The sequence below is a fragment of the Cimex lectularius genome, unplaced genomic scaffold, assembly GCF_000648675.2.
Source record: "Cimex lectularius strain Harlan isolate CLEC.00 unplaced genomic scaffold, Clec_2.1 scaffold23, whole genome shotgun sequence".
In the NCBI taxonomy this organism is placed as follows: Eukaryota; Metazoa; Arthropoda; class Insecta; order Hemiptera; family Cimicidae; genus Cimex; species Cimex lectularius.
Genome location: NW_019392690.1, coordinates 84,659 through 97,722, shown reverse-complemented (window position 1 = coordinate 97,722; position 13,064 = coordinate 84,659). Strand labels below are relative to the sequence as shown.

The 13,064-nt window shown below is 33.5% G+C and overlaps 1 protein-coding gene across 3 annotated transcripts; it reads left to right on the top strand.

Annotated features, from left to right (window-relative positions):
- Positions 1-566: 566 nt before the first annotated feature.
- On the top strand, positions 567-12,493 carry LOC106663955 (chromosome-associated kinesin KIF4-like). Of its 3 annotated transcripts, none has more exons than XM_024225912.1 (24): positions 568-705; positions 1,015-1,158; positions 2,128-2,229; positions 2,295-2,412; positions 2,485-2,663; positions 2,727-2,879; positions 2,946-3,049; positions 3,110-3,318; positions 3,397-3,572; positions 3,632-3,808; positions 3,887-4,123; positions 4,192-4,338; positions 4,413-4,615; positions 4,695-4,839; positions 4,912-5,316; positions 5,382-5,520; positions 5,589-5,725; positions 5,793-5,906; positions 5,969-6,145; positions 6,390-6,458; positions 8,045-8,209; positions 8,447-8,593; positions 11,751-11,791; positions 11,853-12,493. In XM_024225912.1, the coding sequence occupies exons 3-24, from the start codon at positions 2,128-2,130 to the stop codon at positions 11,905-11,907; spliced, it is 3,399 nt and encodes a 1,132-aa protein (XP_024081680.1). In that variant the 5' UTR covers positions 568-705; positions 1,015-1,158; the 3' UTR covers positions 11,908-12,493. The 3 variants fall into 3 exon arrangements, with proteins under 3 accessions (XP_024081681.1, XP_024081680.1, XP_024081682.1); XM_024225914.1 differs by having other exon boundaries at positions 569-705; positions 3,887-4,024; XM_024225913.1 differs by lacking the exon at positions 1,015-1,158 and having other exon boundaries at positions 567-705.
- Positions 12,494-13,064: the final 571 nt, after the last annotated feature.

The window sequence follows — 13,064 nt, the reverse complement described above, 5'->3', positions numbered from 1 at the left end:
AACAAAAAATAAAACAATTAGTTTCAGCATGCTTCCCCATCACCACTATGAACTGACAAACAGTAAAATGAAAAACTTTAGTTTACAATAGTTAAAAGATTCTATTATAAAACTTCATATAACGGGAGATCATTTGAATCTGATTTATGATATTATAAACTGGTTAATTGTGATATTCCTTCCTGAGGTTTGAGGGATTTAACGGACTCGACCAGCCGTTCTCGGTCAATTCATGGCTGTACTGTATCGTTAATAGCGAAAAGCGTAGCGAGACTAAGCGGACCAGGTCCAATTTAGGCGTTTTAAACAGGCAACAGAATGCAAAAATATCACAGACTGACCGACAAAGTTCCATACTGAATATTAAAATGTAAAACATTTAGCATAGGGTTGGGGAACGTTATCTATCTCCATTAATTGACAATTTAAACGAAAGACCGGGGTTGAAAATAAAAGTAAGCTTTCCCGAGTTACCTTTAATTTTTTTTTTTTAAACAAACGGATTTTTATATTTACCATCACATGTTATTTACGTTTTGTTCCAATTTTTTTCTATCATTGCAAAGTTGCATTTTTTGTTGTTGTTTAATAAAAGTATTTATTTTTTTTTTTTTAAAGTTCTCGTTTGAGTGAAGTGAGAGGAGAGAACCCGCGCAACCCGAGATTTTCAAATCTTTGAGCTTTTCATAATTCATTTGAGATATTGTAAGTCCAATTTGAAATTGAATTTTATCCAAATAGCCCTTTATATTAATTTTCCACCGTTGTTCAGTATATTCTAAGGTTGTTTTAAGCACAGGGGAAATTAGAATAAAAAGAAATAATTCGAAATAACTCGCTATTATCATGACTACCTTGACCGTTGACAGAGATTCTTGTCCTCAAATTCTTTCTCCCAAACTTAAAAAAACCTCTCAAAAATTAGTTTTTATGCAAGAAAAACAGTTATTGGGTTTTTAAAAGTTGTTTTATATATCCTGGAAAAACGAGATTGTATTGAATTTTATCAAAAAGGACGGCTCAATCGGTTGCAAGCTGGAACCCGCCAGAGCAAGCAGGAAATCAGGAACAGAACCAGTCAACCAGCCTTCGGCCAACGGTTTTTGGGCTTTCAGCAAGTTTCGTTGAATTTCGTATATAATTCACCCTATTTTTAAGGTAATTTTGTCTTTTTATCGTTTATTATTTGCCATTTAACTCCCGTTCGTGGATTAACCTGTATACACTGAATTCTTTATGATCCTGATTATAACACACTGATTCTACTAACGACTGTTTTAATAAAAGAGCTTGTTTGACGAGCAATCTGCCACTTTTTGGCATTGTGAAAGATTTTGATTCACCACGTATGATTTTTAAGTTCTATCTTACAATACATTTGTCTAAAAGTTCAAAATTTCAATTATGGGAGAAGCTTAACTCTGACTCTTTTGGATTGAACCATCAGGCGAATCGGTCGATCTTTGTTGAAGAACCCGGTCGTACAACACACAAAAACCGATTTGACAATTTCCTATTTTAATAAAAGAGCGAGTTTTATTGAGTAATCTGCCACTTGTTGAATATTCGTTGACATTGGGAGAGTTCATGGCACATCATGTATGATTTTTAAGTTCTATCTTACAATACATTTGTCCAAAAGTTCAAAATTTCAATTATGGGAGAAGCTTAACTCTGACTGTTTTGGATTGAACCATCAGGCGAATAGGTCGATCTTTGTTGAAGAACCCTGTCGTACAACACACAAAAACCGATTTGACAATTTCCTATTTTAATAAAAGAGCGAGTTTTATCGACAATCTGCCACTTGTTGAAATTCCTGCCAAATTCAGCAAACTTGACAAAACTATTATTACTCGTAATTGAATAATAAATAAATATTATGTGCCATTCATAAATCTTGGTCTGCTTTATGTTATAATAAACTTTAGTACTCAATGCTTCGTTTTCATTTCAATAAAATATGCTAAAACCGACGCGCTAACATAAACGTAACAATACATAAATATTGTACAGGGGTTTGACTCCTCCACAACAGAATTCAAAACCAGTTGGATGTTAAACACTCCTGTGATGACAGGAATTTTTTTTTTTTTTTCACTAAAAAATTTGTTTTTAAATATTTAGATGGATTCAGTAAAGGTTGCTGTACGAATCAGGCCACTTGTAAAATCGGAAACTGAAAGTGGCTGTCGCTCTTGCATTGAGAGGATACCCAATGAACCTCAGGTAAATATTTTTAATCTGATAATTCAGCAATTGTATATTAATGCATAGTAAATCCAAAATATTAGATCTCAATCGGAAAAGCTAGTCAGATGTTCACGTTTAATTATGTCTTCGATGAGTTCGAGGGACAAAGCAAGGTCTACAATTGCGCAGTGAAGCATCTTATTGAAAATCTATTCAAAGGTATTTACTTTTTTAAAAATATTTTTAATATCCAGCTGTTAACTAGGTTCTAATTGATATTTGATTTATTAGGTTATAATTTGACTATACTCGCATACGGTCAAACAGGTTCTGGCAAAACATACACTATGGGTACAAATTATTCCGGAGACATCGAACTAGGCGTAATTCCTAGAGCGGTTTATGATATATTTGATACAATTGAAACAAAGACTGATTATTCGTATAGAGTGACTTGCTCATTTTTAGAAGTAAGTAGACGGATTTTTCAGGTGTTTTATTTTTATGATGTAAAAAAATTTTTATTTGCCTAGTTGTATAATGAAAGCCTCTATGATTTGCTGACTAACAAACCGCGTGAGCAAAGCGTGGTCGATATGAGAGAGCAGCATAACGGCGTTTGCATTCCCGGTCTGACTGAAGTGGAGGTCCATTCGCCCGCTGAAGCCCTCAGCCAGCTTCAAGAAGTAATTTTATTTTAATGCGATAAAAAAATACTCCCAAATCTTTTATTAATTTTAAGCTTTGTAAAGGGTTCTCAAGGTAGGGTGGTAGGAGCAACAGCCATGAACGCCCAGTCATCACGATCTCATGCCATATTCACATTTAATATTAGAATAACCAATAAGCAAAACCCGTAAGATCTATTTCATATTTCAAAGTTTCCCAGTATTATTTTACATGACGGTTTTTACAGGAAGGAAGTGATGACATCTAAATTCCATTTAGTGGATTTGGCCGGATCAGAAAGGTCGAAAAAAACTGGTGCCACAGGCGATAGGTTCAAAGAAGGGGTCAACATTAACAAAGGGCTCATGGTACTCGGCAATGTCATATCGCAACTCTGTGATGGAACGAATAGCTTCATCAATTATAGAGACAGCAAGCTCACTCGTCTCCTTCAAGGTTCTTAAAAAATCTTGATTAATAAATCATAAAAATTTCATAAATACTCTTTTTGTTAACAAATTCTTTTTTTTTTAGATTCACTTGGTGGAAACTCTGTCACGCTTATGATTGCATGTGTGAGTCCAGCTGATTACAACCAAGACGAGTCAGTCAGCACCCTTCGGTATGCAGACAGGGCAAAGAAGATCAAGAACAAGCCGGTAGTGAACCAGGACTCGCAAAGTGCAGAAATATCCAAGCTCAAGAAAGAAGTAAACTTTTTCTCTCTCTCTCTATAAAAGGCAATGAGTTTTTAACCGTTTGTTTGTAGTTGGAAGACATGAGGCTGAAATTTATTGAAGGAGGTGGTGTCAGTTATGAGTGTCCTCCGAGTCACAAACAGTTGGAACAGGAGTTGGAGGATGCTCAGACTCGTATCAAAGAGCTTCTTAAAACTTTAACCGAGTATATGTCTCAAAGCTCCAATTTATTGGAGCGAGCTGTTATGGTATGTTTTTCACCAAAGTTGGATTATTTCAACACAAGGCTTTCAATTTTATTTTTTAATCAAAAATAAAATTTACAGGCAGAGAAATTAGAAGAGACAATGAAAGAGAAGTTCTCTGAATTAACTCACCTGTCTGAATCAATCAACGCAGACTCAGGTGATATCGACAAGAACAAGATTCTGCAAGACATCAAAACAAAAATTCTTGAGGTTCAGGTAGAAGTCCTTGGTTTTTTTGAAGTATATTCAGTCCCTGAAGAAGTCCTAAGAACCCTGCATGTTTCCTCAAAAATCCTCGCTGATTGCATGAAAGACGTAATCCTTTTCCCAAAGTCCTTTTTTATTTTCTTTATACCTTCATCTTTTTTTTACTTTTTCCCTAGGTGCAGAGACTCCAGTGCGAGAAGGAGATGCTCAGTCATGAAAAGCTGTCAGGAAATAATAAGAGCCCATTCGAAGAGGATGTACTCAGTACACCAATAAGGCACGAACACATTCTATCCCAGGCAAAGATCAACAAAGAAATTTATGTAAGTGTGAATTAATTTATTTAAAGTAATTTTTAAACAGCTCTTAGTTCAACAAGTTTTTTCTTTTCTCTCAGCAAATCACAAAGAATCTTGTCTGGAAAGAAGAGCTAATGGCAAAATTGTCCGAAAATGTAAATGGACTTGGTGTCATTGAGGGCGTTTCTCAAAAGGAGGTCGATGATCTCAAAAAGCAAGTCGAATCCTTGCAGGCTGAAAAGGACGAGCTGCTTAGCCAGATCAACAACGCTGCAGTAAATTCAGCGAACAATGCCAGCAAGTAAGAAATTTGTCGATTAAAATTATACGATTTCAGGCTTATTTGGACTTTGACTTTATATGAGTTGATAATTTTATAGAGTTGCTGAACAGAGAAGGAAAAGGCTCCATGAACTTGAGCAACAGAAGACAACGCTTCTTAAAAAGATTGCAGAACAAGAAAAGATAATTAAAATGAAGCAGAATTCTGATGAAAAAATGAAAGCTTTACAGGCTGATATCATGGTAAAATATTAATTTTCAAGTTGTAATATTCGATAAGCTCATTTAACTAATTTTTCTTCAATTTGCTTGCAGTCGATGAAACAACTCAAGGTAAAACTGATACATCAGATGAAGAGTGAAAATGAAAAGTTCAGAACGTGGAAGGTAGAGAAAGATCGGGAAATGTGCGTGCTTCGTTCCCAGAACGTTAAACGGCAGAACCAGCTGAAAAAACTGGAACAACAGCACTCGCTACAGCAGAACGTACTGAAGCGTAAACTCGAAGCTGCCGCAGCCGCAAACAAGAGAATCATGGCTGTCCTGGACAGGCAGAAGCAGGCCAAGATGAGAAGGCTGAAGGGCCCAGCCTCAGAGAGGATAAAAGAAAAGATGCAGGAGGAGCTCGAGCTGCTCGAATCTGAATATCAAGCCCAGAGGTCGCTCGATTCATTAATTCAAGATCGAGCCTCTCTCACAAAAGAATTAACCATAGTCAAAGTACTTAAAATATTTTTTTTTTTAAATTGATAAAAGTAAACCTGTTTATTATCATTTTTGTAAAGGAAAGCCTGCAGGATAATTCTATATCCCAGGAAGAAAAAGAAAAACTAGCAATGGACATGAAGCAAATTGAAGAAGGCATCGCCAACAGGAGTGCCGAAATTTCTGACCTTCAGCAAAAGCTTCTTGATATCCATCATGGTAATATATTGTTAATACTTTTATTTTAACTTGTCATATTATTGTTACTATTTTTTTTTTTTCTTTAGGAGATCGGCCTAAAGGAAACTGGGATATGCTGCAATCCATGGGCGATGCAAAGTTTGCTGTTTCGTACCTGTTCAGCCTTGTGTCTGAAAAAATAAAAGAAAATTTAAATACTGCACAGTCCGTTTCAGAGCTCAAGGTCTTTTGGCAGCTTTTCACATTTTATTATACTTTATTTTTTATATTATTTTTTTTTTTTCTAATAGGAACAACAACATGAATATGTCAACCAGCTTGATCTCTACTCTCAAAAGATGGAAATAATGGCTGCCAATCACAAAGAGGAATTGGAAAATTTGGAAAAAGAATGTGAGGAAAAAGTAAGTCAAATTTTTTTAAATATTAAAAAAAAATGTTCTAACATTTTTTTTCTTTCTTGTAGGTCTACATCTTGTTGAAGCGCATTCAAGAGCCAAATCTGAACGAGTCTGAAGAGATAGTTCAATACAAGAATATCAAGTATGAAGAGCTCGAGAAAATCGGGATGCTCAGGAACAGAGTCAAGGAACTGGAGGAAGAAGTAGACACCTTGAACAAAGCACTTGTCGTGCGCAAACCTGTACGTGTATATTATTTTTTAAAAATATCATTTTCTCCGAATCAAAAGCAATTAATAAATGGATATCATAAATAGATATTTGTAGATATGGTTTTTACATAATTAAACTAAATTTTAAATGTAGCGTTTCTTCTTTTGCTTAGTTTTAATAAATGCATAAGGCAATTTGCTTTTTATTATTATTATTATTAATTATTAGGATTGTTTAATGATTGAAAACTATCAATTTTTTTTGTTTATTTAGCCATCTACGCATATGGAAGCTTTTGAAAACTTTTTGGAGCAAAAAGATACAACCTTCACTACATCGAAGGTACTTTTTCTTAAGATCAATTATTGCATGTGCACGATCTAAAAACTGCATGTAGACCAAAAAAATGTGGAAATTTATTTTTAATTTATTAAAAATAAAAAAATTTCATTGCAACGTTTTTAAAGCTCTGACCGGCTTCCTTTTTTGCACCAGGAGATTGGTTTAACAGACTGGTCACTGATGATGCAGAACAGGAGGCTTGGTAATAAATTTGTGTTATGAGTATTCTAAAGAAGTTTCCGTCCAAAAATTTCATTCTGTTTAAAGGGAATTTTTTTGTCTGCTACGTTGAACTCAAAACCTCATTTGAAATTACATTGTGGCATCCGTTATCTGTGGACCATAATCGATTATTAATTGATAAAAATATAAATTTTCACTAAATTTTGTTTATCACAGTAAAATACACAAAAAATATTCTAAAATTATAAAATCCCATTTTTTTGATAGCATTCCATTGATATGGGGCGTTTTGATAAAAACGTAGCAAGTTAACCCTTTCAAGACAGGTAGAGTGATATCCCTCTCTTGCTTCCTCCTGTGAGGAGCTGAGAGTCTTCAGTCATGCTCACCTGTCCCTCTACCCAGGTACTGTGAGCGTGACATCACACTCTTCTCCCTTCACTATTAGACTGAAATTCAAAGAAGCAGTGTGTTACTTAAAACGGCAAACAACATTGCTAAAAATAACTTACAGTACACTGTTTCTTTGAGCTTCAGTCTAAAAGCAAAGGGACTATAGCGCAATATCACGCTCACTTAGTACCTTGGTGCTGACCGACCTGAAATGGTTAACTAAGTAGGGTGTTTTATGTAAGTATATAATATATAGTAATATAAAGAACAAATTGGATCAATTTCATGTTTTGGATTGAAGAAGTAAACATTTAAATCAGTTTCTTCATGGCAAATATTTTGGTTGATTTTGAATGTCAATCCAAATTAGTTTGGAATTTTTTTTTTTTTTTTTTTTGATAGTTATCTATCATACTGGTCTGCCTATCCCCTCGCTTATTAATTCAGATGTGTTTTGGCAAATCGCCGTGGCGGTGCCGAAGATGACAGAATGCTAAAACGCGACTGAATTAACAAAAATCGGTTATGATAGGCCAGGATATATGTTAAGTTTATCACCCCGCAAACGGAGGAAACTCACATGATTTGAAAAGTCCATTAGTAAATTCATTTCTTCTGTATTTGTTTTAAGTTAACAAAGCAAAACATAACTAAAAATACACTTCTTATCGAGTAAAATAAATTTTTACTTATTCATTGTTATTTGTATGAATATCAACTGCACCTATCTTCATTTCCAAGTTGACGATCGGTGATTTTTGTTTAACTTCAGTTTTGAAGGTTTTCCAATAAAGGATTCAATCCTGTTACATCAAGTGGCTGATAGATTTAATTCTTTCAGACAAGGAAAGTATAAAATTTATGATTGATAATTGATTCAGTCAGTTGTAATGCATATCTGGTCTGAAAATAACGCTTATTGGTTAAACTAAGGCAATTAATGTTGCCCTAAACAAGAATAATTTCATTTGTTGCATTTATTTTAACTCAATCATTTGTTGGCTGGTCAGGGCACAAGAAAGAGCAAAAAGAAAACACAGACGTTCACCTACGAATTGGCCGATGAAGAGAGGTTGAGGGCATTTGACGATTCGGTTGAGATAGAGAATGACGACCCCAACAACGATCCAGACTGGGTGCGCACGCCCCTCTACAAGAGGCTGCAGTCCCTTAAGGTAAATCGTTTTTATATAAACCAGTTCCTCCGTTCGAAATGCGTTAGAACCGATTAACCGGGGTTCCGTTTAGAAGCGCCTGCAAAACCGTTGGGTGACTTACATTCTAAGAAAAATGCATCTTATGAAAAACCCTTCTGAAATCAAGAACATTTAAACAGTAGAATGTATTGTTTCGTGTTGAGATGTCCGTGTTTGTTTTAAATTAAATTTTTTTTTTTGCTTTTTTTACAATAGGCATCGAAAAGAAGATGTAACAGCAAAAACAAGACAAACCCGCAATGCTCTTGCCAAGAAGAATGCTCTCCTAAATCCTGTCCTTGTAAAAAGGATGACCTAGACTGCAATGAAAACTGTTCATGCGATTCTGCCTGTAAATTAAAAGTAAGGGTTGACATTTTATTTAACCAATTACACATTAAATCTCATTTTAATTTTATGTTCATGTTTTATTGTACTAACAGTATTATCCCAATTATCTAAACATGTTCAGCAGTCGGAATTTTGAAGTTTCTAAAATAAATGTTATTGACTGGCAAAAATGATTTAAAAAAAAAAAAAGACCAAACTGCATTTTCCTGCTTGTCCAGCTTATTAATAAAAACTTACAGCTTAATTTTTTTCTTTAGTGTTTCATTCTTTAAGTGAGGGTTCAACTAATTCTCAGATTTATTTTTCTAATACTGTCATTCTTTCTTTAAGATCGAGAACTAAAACAGGAAACACATTTACCCGAAGCAATGACCGCGACGTGACCCGACACGTCCAATGTCCAATTTTCCATAAGATAGCATTACCCTCTTTCACATCTACTTGATGCAACTTAACACTACCCTATTCTACGTTACGCGGTACAACCAAATTTCCCAATGTCCAGATTTTCATCGAGCACAGTAAAAGACAAAAGAACCAGACACTAATATTTTTTTGTAGTTTATTTCAAACTCTGTATATGTAACAATGTGCGTTATATTAATTACAGCTTATCTTACTATAAACCAAATTTAACTAGATGAAAAATTCACGAGTTTTTATAAAAATTATTTAATGATGGTTTGCACAAAATTTATGAACACACCAGAACTTTTGTTGGTAGAATGAATTTAACTAACAATTTATTTAGCAAAAGAGTTGTTGCGATTATGACACTGGTTTGTGATGCACCCTGTGTTGTCTGTGGCGTGTGTTTGACATCGAATAGATGTGCACACCCTAGTAAAACAAGACAAGGCTAGCTTGGGTCACGTCACGTCGTGTTGTGTTGGTGGTTCCTCGCTTAATGGTCCAATCCCAACATAATGGGACTTATTTTATCCACGGCTTTCTTGTAAACATTTTGATATAAAGTTTAATCCATTTGTTGTGGCACTGATTTGTAATGACTGCCAAGATATAGAATTTTTTTCTCAAAAATTATAAAAAATTTCCAAAAGGTCAAAATTCACAAACCGTCTTCACAGTAGTTTCGTAATGACAAAGCGATACTAAAGGTCTGTGATCTTCATCGTTCCAGAATGATGTGTTAATTATTATTATGTAATTAATTAATTTTTTAATTTTGGGGGGAGGGGATTTTGTTTTGCATGCTGTTGAAAATTCTGCCCTCTAATTATCATCATTTTTTTCCTCAGGGCCCTAATAAAAAAAGTGCTTGACAAAATTTTTTGTTTTTGTTAATTAAATAAATAAATAAAAAGCAATTCAAAATATTCAACAAAAACTGAGAAAATGGAACATAAAAGTCACTTTTCACTTTTGATTTTCAACATTTTGATCGTGCTTCTTGTGATGCATCATTTCGTTGAAGCCATACTGTGATTTGTAGATGCGATTCTGATCTATGTAATCATACTCAAAATAATTTAATTATTAAAGAAATTTAAAAAAAAAATGGTACTTGCAGAACTCAAAATAGCAAATTATTTATAGCAAAGAACGCACAGAATAATCTAGTTTAATAAAGTCATTTTGAAACAATTAAAAATTTTTGTTGAAAATTTAAAAAAAAATTAGCACTTGTGCAGAGCTCAAAATTGCATATCATTTACACCAAAGCTTGCAGAAAAAATTCTAGTTTAATATATTAAAAAAAAAAAAAGGTGGCCCCTTAACATTTTGAATACGAGGAAGCTGAGGGCTGTCAACCCTCTGGGGCAGCTTTTATTTATTTATTTCATTGTTAAATAACCTGTTAAATAAATAATTGTAAAACAATCATTTTTTTCGCTGTATCTGTTGTCTAACGTTGTCTTAACGTTTTTGGGTGGGTCTCTTACGAGATCCGCTGCTATAGGCGATAGCCAAATTTGGTGCAACCCGTACAAGTGCTTAGTTTCAAATTTTCATAACTACCCTTTTGGGTTTTTAATTGTTACCATTATTTCGCTTCTAATTCTCTTTTTTTAATGCAGCAACTTCGAAAATTATTTGTTTTGTCATTATTTGAGTCAGTACGACTGAAATTATATTTAAAATAAATATAATAATTTGCAATAAATAATTTGAAATATTTTCATTAAAAAAATGATTATAGACAGTAACAGTCCAATTTTTCTGTCACCCAGTGTTTAATTCACAAAATTTAATTTATTCCCCCTCTTCATAATGTAACGTTAACCATTCATAACCTCGTGAAGGATGGAGGAGATCGGCGCTTGTGGTCCCTTGCTTTGTACAGCAGGTGCTGGCCCATCCGGGGGCAGGGTGGCGGATTGGTCTGACTCTGGGAGTGAGTCACTGGTGCCTGGACATTTGACTCTTCCTCTCTCAAGCCCTGCGCAAAAAAAAAAAAAAATAAAATAGGAATGGTTTTGTTCTCCTGGCGCCTGGCTGGGCTTGTCCCTGGGGTCAGCAGGCACTTCTATTCGCCGCCTCTCTACTCCATTCTTTAAATAGACTCGGCAGAAATGACCCGAAGGTCACAGCCTTTATTAAAAAAGGGAAAAAAATTGTAAATAACGTCTGGAAGAAGAAAGGCCAACTTTTTGTACAATTTCAGCTATTTGCGATATGCTCCAAATAACAATTTTTTCCTCCTCCATTTTACAGCTCTCCTTTGTAGATTGTAGAGACTACATTTTCAACAATTAGCAAAAACTAATTTAAATAAAAAAATCTGAAAAATAGAAATACACTTTTGTATATTTACCATCCTTTATTGTTATAATAAATAAATGAAGAAAACACAAAATTGTAAAACTTTTTGTAGTTTTTTTCTTTACAAAACCTTGAAAATGACAAATGTTTTAGCACTTAACAGCCAGCCTATCCATCAGTTCTGTAATTAATCAATCTTACCGTTAAAAAGAAAAAAAAATGAATGGCACACACCATTTAAAAGCTGGTTTCACACTGAAAATAAATGTAAACACTAATAAACAGATGAATACATAAATATGTGGGGAAAATAATATATAGAAACCCACTAGATTAAAATAAATGTATATCTAAACAGGGGTTAGTTTCAATTTATATTAGGCAGACACCACTGTTCTTTGCTTGTCAGTTCTGAATTTATTAAAATTTGTTCTCTGTTTTACAGGATAAGTCAAATTTAGAAGCCAGCCCAACAAAAAAACAGAAGTATGGTTAAAAGCCCATTTGTCATCTAAAATCAAGTTTCAACTTTTTTTTTTTTTTCTAGGTTAATGGAACCTTTAGCGAGCATAAGGGCGAGAAGGGACGACTACTTTTTATAGACCTATGATGCTTATAGTCTCATATGATTATTTTTAAATAGTTTCTTCTGTTTTTACATTCTAGAAAAAACCAAGACCTTTAGCCCCCCCCCCATTATTTGTTGGAATTGCATGTTCTATGGTTTGACTAATTATTCTTTTTGTATATTTTACAGTTGAAGATTATAATCAATTTTATATAATCTAAAGTTCTTGTCCTTTAATTGTACATTGATTTTAGACCTATTTTGTATTTATTTTAAAGTTGTTACTCATGTACGATTGTATCATTTTCTTAATATTGAACAGCAATGGGTAAAAAAATAAAAAAAGGTTACAAAAATTATATACCCGTTACCTTTTGTGCAGAACTTAACTTTACCTTTAATTGTTAAAATTAAAAATTATTAAATTATTCTTTTTGTATATTTTATAGTTGAACATTTAATCAATTTTAAATAATAACGTAAAGTTCTTGTCCTTTAATTGTGCATTGATCTTAGACCTATTTTTTATTTATTTTAAAGTTGTTATTCATGTACGATTGTATCATGTTCTTAATGTTGAACAGCAATGGGTAAGGAAATAAAAAAGGCTACAAAAATTATATACCTGTTACCTTTTGTGCAGAACTTAACTTTACATTTAATTCTTAAAATTGTGTAAATAAATGACCTCGCCAATTGGCGTTTTTTTAAAATAAATATGTTAGCATTAAAGTGTGTAAATTTCATTTCTACCCTAGAAGGGAGAATTCTGTGAGAAAGTGTAAAACAGACTCAACAGAGCTGGGGAGTTATGACCATTCAACAGAGGTCTCTTAATTTGTAAAATCAAATAATGTAGACAACTAATTAGTTTTTTTTAAACAGAATTAAGCTATTGGAGGATTGATTTTGAAGAAGGCAGTTTTGATGTTAAGATAAAATTAGCCAAGTTTACTTTTCATTTAGAACTATTTTTTCAAGAAGGAGCCATGCCACTGAGAAAACTAAGATGCCTTACTCTTGATAATTACCATGCACCAGATTTGTGTGTGTAACAGTAGAAAGAAGTTTTTTAAACAAAAGAAAATCAATTTGAGCGTTTCCACATAGATAATTAGTTGAAGGCAAAGTAAAGATTTTCTGGACAAAATATCAATTTATCGAATTTGGCGGTAAAACACAATATGCGGG